This window comes from Hetaerina americana, unplaced genomic scaffold (genome assembly GCF_022747635.1).
Source record: "Hetaerina americana unplaced genomic scaffold, ioHetAmer1.1.p SCAF_2, whole genome shotgun sequence".
NCBI classification, from domain to species: Eukaryota; Metazoa; Arthropoda; class Insecta; order Odonata; family Calopterygidae; genus Hetaerina; species Hetaerina americana.
In genome coordinates, this window is record NW_027286763.1 from 109513667 (window position 1) to 109530328 (window position 16662).

Here is a 16662-nt window from a genome sequence, read left to right on the forward strand (position 1 = left end):
TGACCATGGTGAAGACAGGAGGACATTGCCATCATATTTATACATGTATAATAAAATTTTAAGTACATTTTTAATAATTATTCTTTTGTATTAGGTATCAAGTAGATATTAATGAAAAAAATTTGCTACCTACTTCCTCAAATTGATCTTAATATGGTTTTGGAGCACGAGATCAACAGATTAAAATGTAAATAAATATCAATTGCTAAAAAAATAAATTTACAGCTCTAATTAACAAATGAAGTAAGCACGAGGACACCAAAATGTAGGACACTTCCATACTCTTACTTGTAAACTGAGTAAGGTGGTGTGTCTCCTATTTATTAGGAATGCTCACAGCAACGTTTGCGATTTTTCCATGACATTTTGGCTTGCTATCATTTTTTGCATTGCATTCATATTTTTTACGGTAAGGCTGACTTAGCATCCAGTTGAATTCAATAGATATCATAAGTGCATACATCAATTAAGGACAAGGAGAATTTTAAACATATTTACAGATAATCTTGCATGACATATCAATGCTATACATTTACCGCTGCAAATGAACTTTCACGTAACGATCATAACAAATAACAAGGAAACTGGACAGAATTAATTACACAACAAAAACAACACAGGCACAATAAATTATTCACAAGTTTCATAATAAAAAATTCATAAAATATTTTTATAGCCGGATTAGAGCATAAAAAGTTTAAAAGTAAAACAAATGACACTGTAAGTACATATCAACCAAATTCCCCAATTAATTAGGATAGGTTGAATTTTTGGTGCAATTAATGGAATGCAGGCATTCAAATATTGATAGAAATATATATACAATAGGATTTTTAATAAAACCACAAATAAAATACTTAAAATAACATTTTGTGAAGATTTAAACAAATACATTCAGGCAAATGAACAATACAACATGGCAAGTGACCCAATGTTTTCAATGATTACAGGGATAAAAGGCACCCTGCACCATTATCACAACCAATCAAATCTTCCCTCACATGGTGGTCACCATTCATCAACTTTCTTCTGCACACACACACACACGTACACACACACACACTGTCAACACTGGATTATGTACAAATCAATTATGGATTATGAAAATTATAGGAAATATACCCACAAAACTGTGAGAAAGTACACAAATGTACTAGAATGACAATGAAAGAAACAATGAAGATCAAGGTTGAAATGTATGGCTTCATTAAAAACACCTATGGAATGATTTCAAAAAGAAACTGAAAGAAAACTGGAAGTGTTTCCAAAGGGCTGAATAAGAAAAATGATCGTTGGAAAAATGGCCATAAAATGCACTTCCTGAGGACAGTAAGGATAGGCAGCATATTAATAATAAACTCACCATTACAGACCACCAGCTAGGGCTTAATCAGTCACAGAGAAAGCAAGTCAAGCCATCATATTTACACACGAAAACCTTTGTTTCCACTGAGGGAAGGGCAAAGGTCACACAAAATATGATCTTTAGAAGGAGAGAAGGATGACAAAGCACAAGAGGATTAATCTGTCAAGATGTAAAACTAATGTGGATTTGGATGTAACATAGAGGCTCTCTCTCTGACGATAGTGCTACAGTTGATTGATCTCATGTTAGTTCCACTTGCGTACATTGAAGACACATTAAATGTGACATTTCTGGAATATTTTCATTGTTTAAGTCCCCAAATGGTGGATTCATTTGATATTTTCAAATTTCTATGTTAAGGAAAATATCAATTACTAATCTAAGCCCTACACAAATGATGATTGTGGATTTCATAGAACGAAGAAATAATTCTGAAAAAAAAAATCCAAACAAGCCGAAACATTCTTGAATCATTCAATAAGATATATCACTCGACATTTCTACCTCAGAATGTTTCCCATCTGGAAAAAAAAATTTTTGGACTATACACTACGGATGGACTATGTTTGCATGATGCTTTTAAAACCCTTTTATTTTGAATTTATAATTTTTTAAATATATAATATTTATATCTTTTTATTATGATTTCTTGGACAGTGATAAATGAATTGGACACAGTTCACTCTTCAAACTCTTGTGCCACAAAGCCACAATTATCCAGAGAGCAAGGCTCCTGGCATTGTGTTTCTGCAATGCCACAAGGAGCAATCACAAATACTGCAACTATTCTAAAATTTTCAAGCTGCACTTAACTGTCCGATCATGGCAAATATAAGGACTCCAAAATGGACCATGAGCAAATAATTGTGGTATAAAGTGATGAGCAGAGGTGGTGTTTCAAGTGAGGCAGGACTATTTGTGGCAAGAAGAAAAAAAAATCTTTCAATCATGATCGTAAAAATATGTAAACCCAGCATCTGACCACAAACCCCACTCCACACCACTAGCTCAGGAGGGAATTGGAGCGTTGGAGCAATGAATCAAAGAAACCCAGACGAGAAGGTGGTTGGGCACAAAGCACACCGAGGACTCCATTCAGTTTTGGGACGTGGGGACGGAGAGAGAGGTGACTCACCCAAGAGTCAAAAACGGGACAAAGGTGACTCAGCTTGCGAGATCCCCAATTCAACAAGGATGGATGAAGCGATCAAAGAGGTGGAAGATGCAAGACGACCAGGGTATGCCATCTGATGGGCACACGTGACACACAATATGATGGCAATATTTACTCTTTTACTTTTTTTTTGTTTGTTGCTGTTTCAACCCTCACGTGCACTTCAGTGAAGAAGAACAAGACGACTAGCAAGGGAGTGGAATGAGATGGACAAATCTTTCTTTCTTTTTTCCTTTATTTTTCCCCATTCTCTTCTTCATTCTCTCTCTGGTCCACCTTCCTTCCTTCCTCCCTTCATTTAGGAATTGCCCTTGCATCCACATGTCACTCCAAGAGATTCTTCTCCCAAGTCCCATCTTCAATTTCTTCACCACTCCCCTACTTTCCCCGGCTTGCTCTTCCACTGGCGAGGCTAAGGCCTTCCCCACGGCTTCGAGATCGATGTATGGTTGATAAACCCTCACCTAAAAGAAAGGAGACTGTTTGAGGGCGACATGCATTCTATGCCAAGATATGGCTGACACAGCCGAGGCAAACACTGCAGGAAGTATCGATCAGTGCATGTCTCTTCCATTAAATAAACAGAGGGTGAGTCACGGATGTTCAAAAATACAGAGCGGTATTTAAAAGCATTTATTGCTTCCCTGTGATCACTTTGGTCCATACCAGGTCATGTCACAGGAACAAGAGAGCATTGAAGCAGGCAGCCTTACTACTCGTGGCAACTTATTTGCATTAAGAAGATGGAGGCATTACACGTACAGAAAACTCATCATTGTCTTTGCAAGAATGTGAAGTGGGATCTAAATCCTCAATTTCACATTAACGGCACCCAAAAGCAACGGGAGATTTTCCACAAAAATGCTCCACAAATAAGAATGTGTAGCCTAATATTCAAGTGGTAAACAAGTCACCCATGCCACAAATAGGTATTTTCCTAAAATTAACATTTTAATATAACAGGGTGGCCTCTCAATACATTACTTCAAATTCCTGGTTAATATTTATATTCAGACATAATTTTCCATCTTCCAAAATTAAGACAAAATATATGCACACGTTACAAATTCTATTTGGATCTTGATAGTCCTCATTTAATGGAAATATCTGGGTTGAAAAAATACATTTACATCCTGAAAGTCAAACCTTATAGAAGAGAACTGAATCAAATAAAATGTATGCAATTTTTTTCAATTAGAGGCATACTACCTTGATCAAAAATTTCCCGGAATTTATTCAGAAAATTAAAAATACAAGTTTATTCATCTAAATCTATATTGTCCCCTTCAAAGTAATACCCATCGACTGCAACACACTTATGCCAGCGCTTGATCCAATCCTCGAAACATTTTTTATATTCGGTTTTCGGTATGTCCATCAGTGCTTCCTGCGATTTTTCCATTACTTCCTCTCGGCTGCTAAAACGCGTTCCCCGTAATGGTTTTTTAACTCGATTGAACAGAAAGAAGTCACAGGGAGCCAAATCAGGTGAATTCGGTGGCTGTTGGATGGTATTTGTTGCATTTTTCGTCAAAAAATTACGAATAATGATAGCACTGTGCGACGGTGCGTTATCATGGTGCAAAATCCACGAGTTTTCTGCCCACATTTCTGGTCTCTTTTGGCGAATTGCTTCACGCAAACGTCTCATAACGCCCAAATAATACTCTTTGTTTACTGTCTGGCCTTCTGGCAAAAATTCATGATGCACTACACCGTTGTAATCCATGAAAACCGTCAGCATTGCCTTCTTTTTTGACTGAAAACGACGTGGTTTTTTTGGTCTCGGCTCATTTGGTGAACGCCATTCACTTGCCTGATGTCTGGATTGCGTGTCGTACTCATAAACCCACGTCTCGTCTCCAGTAATGATCCTTTTGATGAATGTGGGATCGGATTCAGCCTCGCAAATCATGTCTTTTGCGATGTCAAAACGGTCTCTTTTTTGCATGAAATTGAGGTCTTTTGGCACCAACTTTGCTGCTACACGACGGAAACCCAAATCATTAACCACAATGTCTTGGGCGGATCCATAGGCAATGTTCAAGTCCTCCGCTATTTCTCTGATGGTTAATTTGCGGTTATTGACCAACATTTCTTTTACTTTATCAATTTTTTCACCGACTTTCGATGTCGATGGTCTGCCACTGCGTTCATCATCTTCGATTGACTCACGACCACTTCTGAACCGCTTGTGCCACTGGTAAACGACCGTTTTTTTTAGAGAATCGTTGCCGAAACACTTTTCCAACATTTCCAACGTCTGTGCGCCACTAAATCCGTTTTTTACGCAAAATTTAATACAAGTTCGTTGTTGCAAATTTAAATCCATTTCTGAAATTGTAAAAAATCGCCAACACACACAGAGATAGATGTACTCTTGGCTCCGTAACTTTTGCAAATGTCAAGTTATGACACTAAGATTTAAAGGGAATATCAACAACAGATGTACCAATTTAACAAAAAAAACAGAACTCAAATCGGAACGATGGGAGCGCCACACGGTGGTTATTCCGGGAAATTTTTGATCAAGGTAGTATTTTGTTCCCGTACATACCATTGCCACAAGTGAAAAATACTTTAACGCTGCCTTAAAAGTTTCATCATGTTCCCATGAAAAACAATTTTTGAAAAATCTTTGTCGGGAAATTAAACAGTGTAAAGAGTGTTGCTTTTCTCGTACATTCATCCTTCCTTGAGGTCATTAAAATATATCAGCTACATGAACCAAAGGCTGTTTAATCTGGAAGTTCGGTCAAAAGACAATGAAAGCATGAGATGGGAGAAATGAATACCTTAAATACAATAGAATGCTCTAGAATCGATGATCGCACAAACAATGTTATAACATGTTATGACTAAGAGTCATTGATGCCTTATGATACCCTGAAATTGCAGAACTCACTCGAGAGTTAAAATGTGTGCATCAGGGAAAACTTCATAAGGGCAAAATTAACACATTAGGAAAAACAAACATAAAAAAAAACAACAGGCAAATGACAAGGAAATGATTTCACAGAACAGAATATAAGTTGTTTTAATTCAACTCCTAAGTGATTAAATAGAGGAGTGCACTCGAATTTTAATTTTTTAACTTTTAATTTAAAGTGACATTTTTTGATAATTAACAGTTTTAAAAATTCATCCCAAATTCATGGTTTTCAAATTTGAATCACCATCCGATATCATACAAAATGACATTGAACTTGCATTACAACACAGTTATGCATTCATACATCCATACCCACCCACATATGTTGCCCACACTGAACTACACTTGCACTTTGCAAATTATTCACGCAAATTATAACCCTTTACACATATTGCTTGGGTTTTGTTCAATGGGAATGCTTATCATATTTACATCACATAAAACTTGAATAATTCAAGTGAAAACATTGTTATCATGATATCTCTGCTTTTTAAACATGCAGTTAAAAATTAATTTTTTACAATTTTTTATTAGTGTTTATTTAGTTACTTTCTGATTTGATTGAGACAAAATATTGCCCATTCCGAGATATAGAAATTATAAAATGATATTGTGACTATTAAACATGAATAAATTAATCTGTTGCTCTTTGACACTAGGGTAATCATGAAAACTATTCCTCCATTACTATTGTTTTTTTTTTAGTTGAAGAGTCTATAAAAAGCATAAAATCCAATTGATTTTTCTGACTCTTTGAAATCAACACTATTTATGATATCAAGCATTACTCCTCCTTGATGCATGCAAGGATATAATGAAATAAGTTAAATGATATTTACAGTAAAAATTATTTACCTCTGCTGAGGCTACGCTTCATGCTTGCAGAAGAGATGGAATTGGAGGATGAGGCACGCTGTGCAGTGGTCATTGCCGTGGCTGTATGACCTACTTCGGAATGTTGCTTCCCACCAGAAATATTATTGCCCACCCTCATGGCACGTCCTCTCCTGTCTTGAATCAGCTTATCCACACGAACAAATATGCCACACTTTGGGCGGCAAGAAAAATATCGCACTCCCTGGACTGAACCATCATTTTTTCCTGTGGGTGCCACAATGACTTATGTTATACTAGAAATTTGGATTTTTTTAAAGATAACTATCCGTAGATGTAACTGATACTTTTACCTCCAAATCATTTTGAAGGCAGGACATTATAGCTATTATAAAATGAAGTCATTTAGATATTCTGTTTATGTGACATTAAGATTTTAATACACTCAGAATAAATATTTGAATAATACTATTTATTCTAAGAACACATTTTTTCAGTATGGTAATCAATAAAAAAATTTGGTCCCTCAAATTATATAACTAGACATCTCAAGCGTCTGCTACTACTTTGTACAATATGCACCTTTAAAATGTTTTGGACCAACCAAAGAATTATTCTAATAAAATTGGAATGTTTATTGAATTGGTGTACATATTAAAAGCAGCACAACGATAGAATAACATTTTTGTCGGGATATATATATATGCCAGTTTCACCTTCAATGAATGTGGCATTGGCTAATAGAGTAGGTGTCAATATATCATTATATTGTTTCACATGCAGATGCAAGTTCTCTTTGGATAAATACATATTTGTTACCAAGGAGCCCTGGTGATGAATCTACGTAGTATGCCAGAAAAGTCGAAACAAAAATTCTCATTTCAGTCCACACCTGATCACTTGTCATGGGGAGACTAAGCAACAGGTATTACCCAAAGGACGAGAGTCAAAAGCTTTCCCTGTATAAGTCCACTCTTGTGACAATATTTTGCACATCACATTAGTACATATACAAAAATATAATATTTTGTACTTTTACACATTTACACTTTGTGCCATGGTCTCATATATGCTTCTTGCTTCCGTGCCTTATGCCAGATTCATGTGCATTCAAATGCACAACTATGCCACCCCATTAATTAGGAGCTTAAGAAACTTGTAGGAAGCAAAATCAGTCATATTGCCATGTAAATGACAATCTTAAAGAGAACCCAAAAAAACTCGCTCATCAAACAAATACGGTACCAACACAAGTTCCCTGAAAGGTTATGAAACTAAGATCCCTGAATAATATAAAGCTCTAAAAATCTCATTAATTAAATAAATACTCGTAAATATGATATTTCAGTTGATAAACCTAGATAAATACTAATACATGCTTCTGTAAAATAATGGTTATTATGGAAAAATAAATTTCATGAAAAAGGAAGTCTTTCTCATAATCCATGAAAATTCTAGTGTATTACCCTTTGTGAATCTGAACACAATTGATATCTCTTTACTCTGCTTCTAGTTACACTTCATAATGTTCTAAGCATCCTAAGGATCCCTGTTAGAATAATTATAATAGTTTTACCAAATTGGTCTATCAATTAATAAGGTAAGTTCTGAATAACTTTTGAATTCTCACTAATGTTAGAACTCTTGGCCATAAAAGCACAATATCAATTAAGAAAATAAATAATTAATGAATAACAATACAGCTGTTTTTCATTTAGCACAGGGGATACATGCTCAAGAGAATGCAGATTTGGGTAAAATCAGAAAATTTTAACAACAGGGGATAGGATACATTCCATGTGCCACAAGAACCCATAGAAGTTCAATGGACACTGTACTTACCCCATTTAAAAAGCTTTGAACAAGCATACAAGTAATTATATGTAATATTATTTTTGTCTTCAAAAGCAAAATATACTTAATGTACCTTTTAATGTGATAAATATTTTCTCATGTAAACTTAAAATTCCCTCTTGCAAGTAAGTTCCAATTTTCTATCTGGGATTAATTTACTGATTCAGCCGTTAAAGTAATACCAAGGAATATTTGCTAAACATTTAGAGCTCTGAAACCATTGGGAATTGGAACTGAATATATAAGACCATTCATCAACCTAGTTTTTCAAGACTGAAAAAGTTACACCTGGGAACAAATGATAGCCAGGGTTCAAGGCATATTATTTAACCACTTTGAATCAATCTTAAGTATTTCCATTTTTTTCCAGTTCACAAACGCGTGATTTTTTTTTTGCAGAAGTAGCTATGCCAGGCGCAGCTAAATTAAATATATTTCATTACTTTAAAATGATGATTTCAGCTGTTGCAGTTGTGGATCTAAATTTAAGCGCAATATCACTCTGTTGCAGTCCGTTTCAAAAGCACTCCACTCTAAATTTATCCTTGAGATGTATACTGTTCGCTGCTAATGATTTTGAGGGCTTTCCTATTTCATGAACTCCATATACTCTCATTTCTTCCACAGTTTCACTCATCATTTGCAAATTTGATTAAGAATGGGCAACAGAAGAAAACCTAGAGCCATGTTAAGGAAAATTACGACTACTTATTGCGGATAATGCAGATACTTTGTGTTCAATAACTGCTATTGGTTCACAAATAAACACTTAAGAAATACAAACATCAACAATTGCGAGCAGCCACATTCACTTACATGTGTGATGTGCTAAGTGATAGCAGAGCTAATTGTACCACGAGTATATAGCTATTTCATGGCAAGAAAAAATGAAGTCTAACGGGAGACAATTTTTCACAGCAATGAAATTGTGTTTATCAAATTTGCACTAAGCAAAGAAAGACGGCAATTACATAAATCTCGGCATAATTAAAGGCTAATTTAAGGGAGTAATACCAAATAACGTAAGCACACAAAAGAAAAGAACAAGGGTTGATTAAAATGCTCAGCGGCACAACCCTCCCCAGAGGAGGTGAGAGGGGGTGAGGGAAGGAAGGATTTGATTGAACCCAGATGCAAAAACAGTTCCTGTTATGGCATGAATGAGTGAAAATTTGAATTGATTTTAACTGCAGGAATGTTAACTGTACTAATACTGCAGTAACATAGAATTAAAATGTTTATAACCTGAAACTATCTCCAGATTACCTCTTGAACGTGCACAATGAATATATGATCTGATTACCACAACATCCCAATCACAGCATGCACCCACCCACATTTAAAAAAAATATGAAAATCCATATAATTTATTCTTAGTATCTAATTCAGTTTTCCTGCCTACACACTCCCGGTATCCTGATGTTGCATCCAGGCAGAGGCAACCTCCCTCTCTACTAGTTCATTCATATTTATACGCATACTAAGTATGCCGGAGACTGGATCTTAAAAATTAGGGCACAGGGACATTCTACCTTTGATCAATCCGACTGTTTTCCAACTTAGCACACAAAATACCTGCACATCATTCTTCAACAACAGACATTGCAGCATATTTTTTTATCATCTGTTCTCCATCTGATTTCTTTCAAATTGTGCAACTGGCATGTTAAATTTTTTTGCAAAAATTGGGGCCGCTTAGAAGAGAAATGTTATCCATGTAAAGCATCAGGCTATGCTGCTTTTTGATAGCCATTGGGATAACCAAGTTCCCTTTTTTAGAAAATGCTCCCACTTTTGCTCTTCCACTGAATTTGGGATTGCGTTTGGTTGCAGAACTTCAGATGAATTTGGACACATAACATAGTAAGCACCATTTCTTTTTTTTTGTTACAATTCCTCTGGTAATATAATCCTCTACTTTCTCTGCCCCTGCTTCGATTTGACAACCAGAAATTGAGACTCTTCTCTAGTGCCACCATCAAATCTACATGGAACGCCAACATTTGCTTGAATTCATCCTGTCATCACAAAGGTTACATTGAGTGATAATCTGCCAACAAGAATAAGATATGAAAGAAGAAAATAGATATGAAAACTACAAGCGATTAAGTTATGCCTATGGTTTTAGTCAGAACCAATGTGCAAGGGAATATGATGAGCTTGTATTTATAAATTATATGATCATAAATTAAATTCTGTCAACATTTCTAACTTAATAAATTCAAACAAGGGACTAACTGGCTAAAAATGCACACAAACATATGCAATATTTATCCTATGAAAACACTCCGCACACATGCATTATACGCGTCATACTATTTAGGAATTTCTGTAAAAATATGCATGCATTCAATATATGCCGGCCCCGGTGGTAGCAGGGTAATGCCCTCGCCTTCCAATCCAGAGGTTGCCGGTTCGATTCCTGCCTAGGTGATTTTTCCTCCAACTAGGGCTTGGGTGTATGTAATTGTAATACTGTTATATCATTGTTTTAAGTCCGATATAAAGGCCGAAGGGCTGTTTTTGGACTAATGCATAATAAATAAATAAATAAATATGAATAAATGGAATTAAGCCAATAAGAGGTAAAATTTGTAAACATTAGCTGATCAAAGCTAGCTTGATACAATTCTTTATATAACAGGTAAATCAATCACTCATGTGTTATAAATACAACAGAGATATGTATGTATAAATCAGAAATTAAGTCATACTACGTCAAGTCCCTAAAAAGCTACAAACCTGTAGGTGCATCTAGCTGGACCCCTATCCACAGGCCACCAGCAAAGTGGGTGGGTCCAATGTAAGCTACAACACCAGAGCTGTTATATGGCCGGATTAGGACACTCTCTCCCAGCACAACCCATTCTGGCGGCGGTGAAGTGAGTGTTGTGGTTAATGACGTTAAATCTGGACGGGACTCAAAGGATGTGGTCCACTGTTCCTCATGATTACTCCCCTCAACTGATTCCCCTATGAAAGGAGTCACACACACACACACAAAAGATTTTATTTCTTTTCTATTCTCAGTAATGATATCTTAATTTGGTGTAATGAGCTATGGAAAAGTTATCTGCAAGTATGCTACATTAAGAAAAGACTGTTTAATCAAAGAACTTATAATATGGAATGAAAAATAACAGAAACTACCTACAAGAGTTAAATTAAAATATATATTTAGAGTGAGTCAGAAAATCTAATCCTTTCGTAGGCAGTAGAAAACAAACCTACAACTTTTCGTGCTGCTGTGAGTCAAAATTAAACCTAAAAAGTCACAAATAATACTGAACAACTTTGCTCCATGCAATAGCTACCGGGAATACTTACAGTGGAGTAGGTAGAAATGAAAATGTCTGATTTTCATTTGTTTTCGACCATAGTTTCCTGACAGGAACAATTAATGCATATGTCATAATCATTTTAAAAATTCAAAAAATCTTTTAACTGCGTTATGTTAAACAATTCTCAAATAATTGCTCCACTTTCCTACTTTGAACTACCAAGGTTGTGAATAAATGGTATTTGGAAGCAATTTTGAGCACAGTTGTAAATAAGAAATCTCACTGCCACACAATACTGCTCAGTTGGCATTAGAATGACAGAATTATACCTTGAAGGTAAACAGCGCTTTGATTAGCGGATGTGTTCCTAGACCTCCACGTGAAGTGGAAACACATCAAGGGGTAAAATTTCTTCCAAAACATGACTACTGGACTGACACTCCTGAGTTGAGCACACTACTCCCAGAGTTTTAAAAGCAATGTTTAAATCAACAAAGTAAATCGCACACAGGATATAGAAAAACTTCATCATGCATTAACCACATGTAATTTTAAAATGCCTATGCAAAAGAGCGCACACAATTTTATCCTGGAATACAGGCACCCTACGTAACTTACAAGTAAATTAATTTAATGTTTGCGTGATCCAGTGTGTCAACCTGCTGTAGATAAACCACCTCTTATTGCACCTTTGTGTAACATTGAATTTTCATTTATTTGCATATTTTAACCACACCTCAATTCTGCCAGTGAAATTTTTGTGAAAGAAATATAATCTCATAGGAGACTGAATAGCAGTTAAGGAATAGTTAAACTACCCATCGATGATTTCCATACATCAGGATACTGAACAAAATATTTCAGGTTCTGAAACAAGAAAAATAATGATGTGATAACTGCAAGAGGGACGTGACTTTTGCTTTCAAGGATTTCTTCACGTACATCAGCAAAAGCTATTATTACAGGCTTGGTGCCATTGTCAATTTTTATTCATCCAAAGGATAAAATATGCATTAGACCAGGCCTGTGTTGTTATGCATGTTAGGTGTTAGATTCTGAAGGATGGCGATTAAAAATTGCACCACACTCATGAACCGACTCACCTAGGGAAGACAGGGAAGAATTTGAGGGAGAGGAGGAATGAAGACTTCCTTCTGTAACATCTTGACCGTTAAGGGCCGACTTATTCGCAACCATCTGCAAAGCACGGCTGCTTTCCCACACGGTAGGTCGTGCCTGAGGAAATGATGCCCTGTGGCTGCAAAGCATGGCTTCCCTCTGTTTGTCTGATTCTGCACCATCACGGAATTTCTTGGGTCGTTTGACCACCTATGACAAAGCAAATTTTGAGGTTAATGATAGGTCAGTACCACTTTGATCACGCTTGACATTGAGTAAAATGCATTTAAGTATTATTATTGATGATTCCTCAATATTACTTGATACCCGCAATTTTGAATAACTTTTAAATTTACAAGAATATATTGTCCATGTGCATGGACCACAAAATCTCCCGACTCAAAACCCCTCAGACAAATCATTCGATCTGCTGTGTAGCGGTATAGTGATAGTTGCATAGAGAAGAGATGCCCAACTACCAGTTGCATTTCATGACGTAAGTACTGAAGATATATAAAAATTGGTTGACCATAAATTTTAACTTAAACAGAGACTCAAAAAGCATAAAGTTTAACTAAAAACTATTTCTGTAACTAATTCAACAGATATGCAAAGGATGAATTGAAGTTTATCCACTCATTATTGCATTTGAATTTACATGAAAAATCCTATTTTTCTGCTTGTCATTGTTACTGATTAAGTTTTTAGAAATCAAATTTGCAATGCCCTGGAAAGGCCACATGGTTGAACCAAATGGTTTTCTCGTGTCACCACCGGGTACAAACATGATACAGGGCAAATAGCAGTCATGTAAGGACGTCTATTATACATTTTAACCAAAGATGAAATCAAAACCCTGGCTGCAAATCAAGGACTTTCTCTACCAAGCATGACTCGCATATTGTTTATACCTTTGACTCAATGTTAGCATCAAACACATTGAAGTTAATGCTTATGCATGGACCTCTGAATTAAATCCCCAGGAACCTGGTTAATAAAGTGACCCTGAAGTCACTCTTCACTTATGATATTCCAGGCTTTCTCTCTTATCCTTGTCAATTTTATGCAATGAGAAACCAGTTCCTTGCCCTCCTTCCTGTTTGTCACCACCAATAATCCCAACCCCCGTTTCCGTCTCTCCCACGGGCCCAGCAAACAATGATACATAAATACACAAATGCTCACGTGAAAGCTTCACTTAAATAATGAGGCTAATTCATTGAAACCCAGGCCATGAACTTTTCTCCATGGTGTGGTTTTGTGAACGTTTACGAACAAAGAAATTATCATGGTATGGGAGTACACAAAAATTATAAAAATTAATTTATTGCATTTTTGTTATCTCTTCAATAGATTTTGTAAATCAATCAATTGTACTCCACTCACAATAAGCCTAGCAATGAAACCATTCCAAACTTCTACACTTCACAGTCAGATAACTTTACCTCTTTCACTGAATGCTTTTCTTCTGGCGTCTCCGGAATGACTTCCCGAGGTTTTTGAAGAACAAGATCTCTTGGCAGGGTTTCTGACATCATCAGTGACACCTCCTTCTGGAAGTTGGATGTTTTCTCTGACTCGGGAGTGATTATTTCATCACAAACTCCCTCCGACGAACTCGTTGAGTGTGAAAGTGGCATTCCTAATAACGTCATGCTCTGGGTAAGTGCTGCGACAGATCGCGGTCCTGGAGCATCTGGAGTTTCATCAACGCTTATGCTTCGCAGCGAGACACAATCTTCATTTGTCAAGTTGGATGAAGAAACAGCTTGAGATCCATAGCCACTGAAATTGCATGCAAAAGAGATGCAGATTTATTTTTGTCAACCCATTTTTCATCATTATCACAGTGCAGAAGACATAAGATTGAGAGCAAACAGGTTTGAACCTTGATTTTTAATAGAGTAAATCCTGATTTATGACTGATAGTGAAAAACTGGAAAGTGGGTTGGAAATGTCAGTGATCATCATGCATTTCAATTGATGCTGGATTGCCCCTTGTGGACCACAGGGCACATGTAGTGCACCTGTGCTCGTGTCAACCATGAACGGGAAAGGTGGGACCAGTGAGACGAATCATAATACTATTTAGAGATGTGCATACAGGGCAAAAGCTTGAAGAGAAAAATATTCAAAGAACAGTGGGATATGTGGTGAGGGGTTACTCTAACACTTGGTGCAAAAGAATTACACCGTGGAAAATTCATTCCCCTTGACTGGAAGTCAAAACTCCCTTGATTTCTGACCAAGCACTTTGACCAATTAAGCTACCAAGGCATCCTCTTACAATGCAAATTTCTCAGGGCTTTAAAGGACCAAAGCGTTATGATGAATTAGAGCACATTCACCAGCAAAAAATCATAAGCATACACACAGCACCACAGTTCACAAGGTTAAAGTCAACATTTAAACACAAATGTGCTTTCCTTTCAACAAATAATTCAAGGGTCTGCAGGAGACATCACAACAGTTGCTCTAACTGAGTCATCCACTGATATGCACCATTAATTTTCAATTAAAAATTCATTCTCATTAGTTGGGACTTACAAATGGATCCCTCGGTTCCTAGAACTTAAGTTCGAGACTTCTCTGATCATACACTAGTCTTAAGTGATTACAAAATAAAAAGAAACTGCAGTAACAAGAATATGTGCATCTAGGAGTTTTATTCAGTCCTGGATTTTTCGTGATACATAAAATTTGAAGGGGATCGAGATGGTGCGGGGGCTAACGTACTGGCTTCCCACCCTGAGGGCGCGGGTTCAAATCCCGGCGGTGTTGAATATTTTTCAGAGGTATCTCGATCCCTACTTGAGGTGTTTTGTGGAGGGCACTTTGAGTGAGTACGGCGTCCGTCGGATGGGACGTTAAGCTGCGGACCCCTTGGCGCCTTTCGTAAAGAGTAGGCTAATGCCGACGCCGGGTTTCTCTCCGCCCTTCATCCTTTCCTGTCCATCCCCTATGGCGCAAATGACCTTAGCTGTCGGTCGCCTCCCCTAAAAACTACTACTACTATAAAATTTGAAGCACACAATAAGGAAAGTAAAGGAAGAGATGGCAAGGGATTCAATTTGAATTAATTTTATTGTCCACTATTGATGCATCCCAAGCCATCTTCCTCAGATAATTCTTTAGCAACCATGAGGCCTGGTTTCGCTAGAGGGAAAAGTAATGCTCTTACCTTGACATAGTGCTTGGAGTACCAGTCTTGTTTGACCCAACAGTTTGCAAATCAGAGAGTGAATCTAGAGTACGAGAGGTTGTCAGGGGAGCACGCAAGGTTTCAGGAAAGGCACCCCTTTCACTTGACAGCTGCTTCCCATCAGCACACTGAAGAGTCAAGAGAAAAAACACGATCACATCAAAGTCATCATCATTATTACCCTTACAATTCCTGGGCTGGAGTGATTGCCAGCAGACAATATCTAACGTCCCAAATTGCCCAACTTTCAATTGATCCTTGACTGCTTGAGTCTTCTTTCATATTTTTGGGGCTGCACGATAAAATAATTAAAATGACATGAGTGGTTCCTACAAAACTTTACAAATTTTTTTCAAAAACATACACTATTAGCACTTTTTGAATTGATTTACTGTTCCCACATACAATGTCTGCTCTGCTTTCCAAGAAATTTCTAGATGGTGAAAAATTGAGCAAACTTGCACATCACACAACTTGGGGCTATTAATTAAATGACCTCATGAACTTGACACATCTAAGGAAACTTCTCGACATAGAATCACAAAATATAGATAAAGCAAGTGGTCATACTTTAAAAGTAGAACAATTAAACCATTAACACACCAGTCAATCCAAAGGCTGGCTTGATAGGTGATGGTAGAGTTCACCCAATACAATGCCCAACTGTGTGTGACATTCACACATCAGCATAGCAGTATAGAAGGGGGCCAGGGAATCGAACCCAGGCCCTCTGGTCAGTAGTCCAAAGCTCCAATCCTGGACTACAAAATCCCATAATTATAGAAATACCCAACAATAAATTGTGAATAGAAATAAAAGGCAGACAATGCAAACTTGATAAGAGATTGAAGGATAGGATAGAAGACTTACATTTTTACATAACCCAGAAATGTCTTATGC

The 16662-nt window shown here is 36.8% G+C and overlaps 1 protein-coding gene across 1 annotated transcript in view; it reads right to left on the reverse strand.

Moving 5' to 3' along the window:
- Nucleotides 1-818: 818 nt before the first annotated feature.
- Nucleotides 819-16662, reverse strand: part of Khc-73 (Kinesin heavy chain 73) — a 171994-nt gene continuing 156150 nt past the window's right edge. The window contains exons 30-35 of the mRNA XM_071585636.1: nucleotides 15742-15890; nucleotides 14006-14345; nucleotides 12545-12770; nucleotides 10903-11133; nucleotides 6328-6573; nucleotides 819-3004 (exon numbers count right to left, since the gene is read on the reverse strand). Of these exons, the coding sequence (XP_071441737.1) occupies nucleotides 2919-3004; nucleotides 6328-6573; nucleotides 10903-11133; nucleotides 12545-12770; nucleotides 14006-14345; nucleotides 15742-15890 (1278 nt within the window). The 3' untranslated portion in view covers nucleotides 819-2918. The remainder of the gene's footprint in view (nucleotides 3005-6327; nucleotides 6574-10902; nucleotides 11134-12544; nucleotides 12771-14005; nucleotides 14346-15741; nucleotides 15891-16662) is intronic.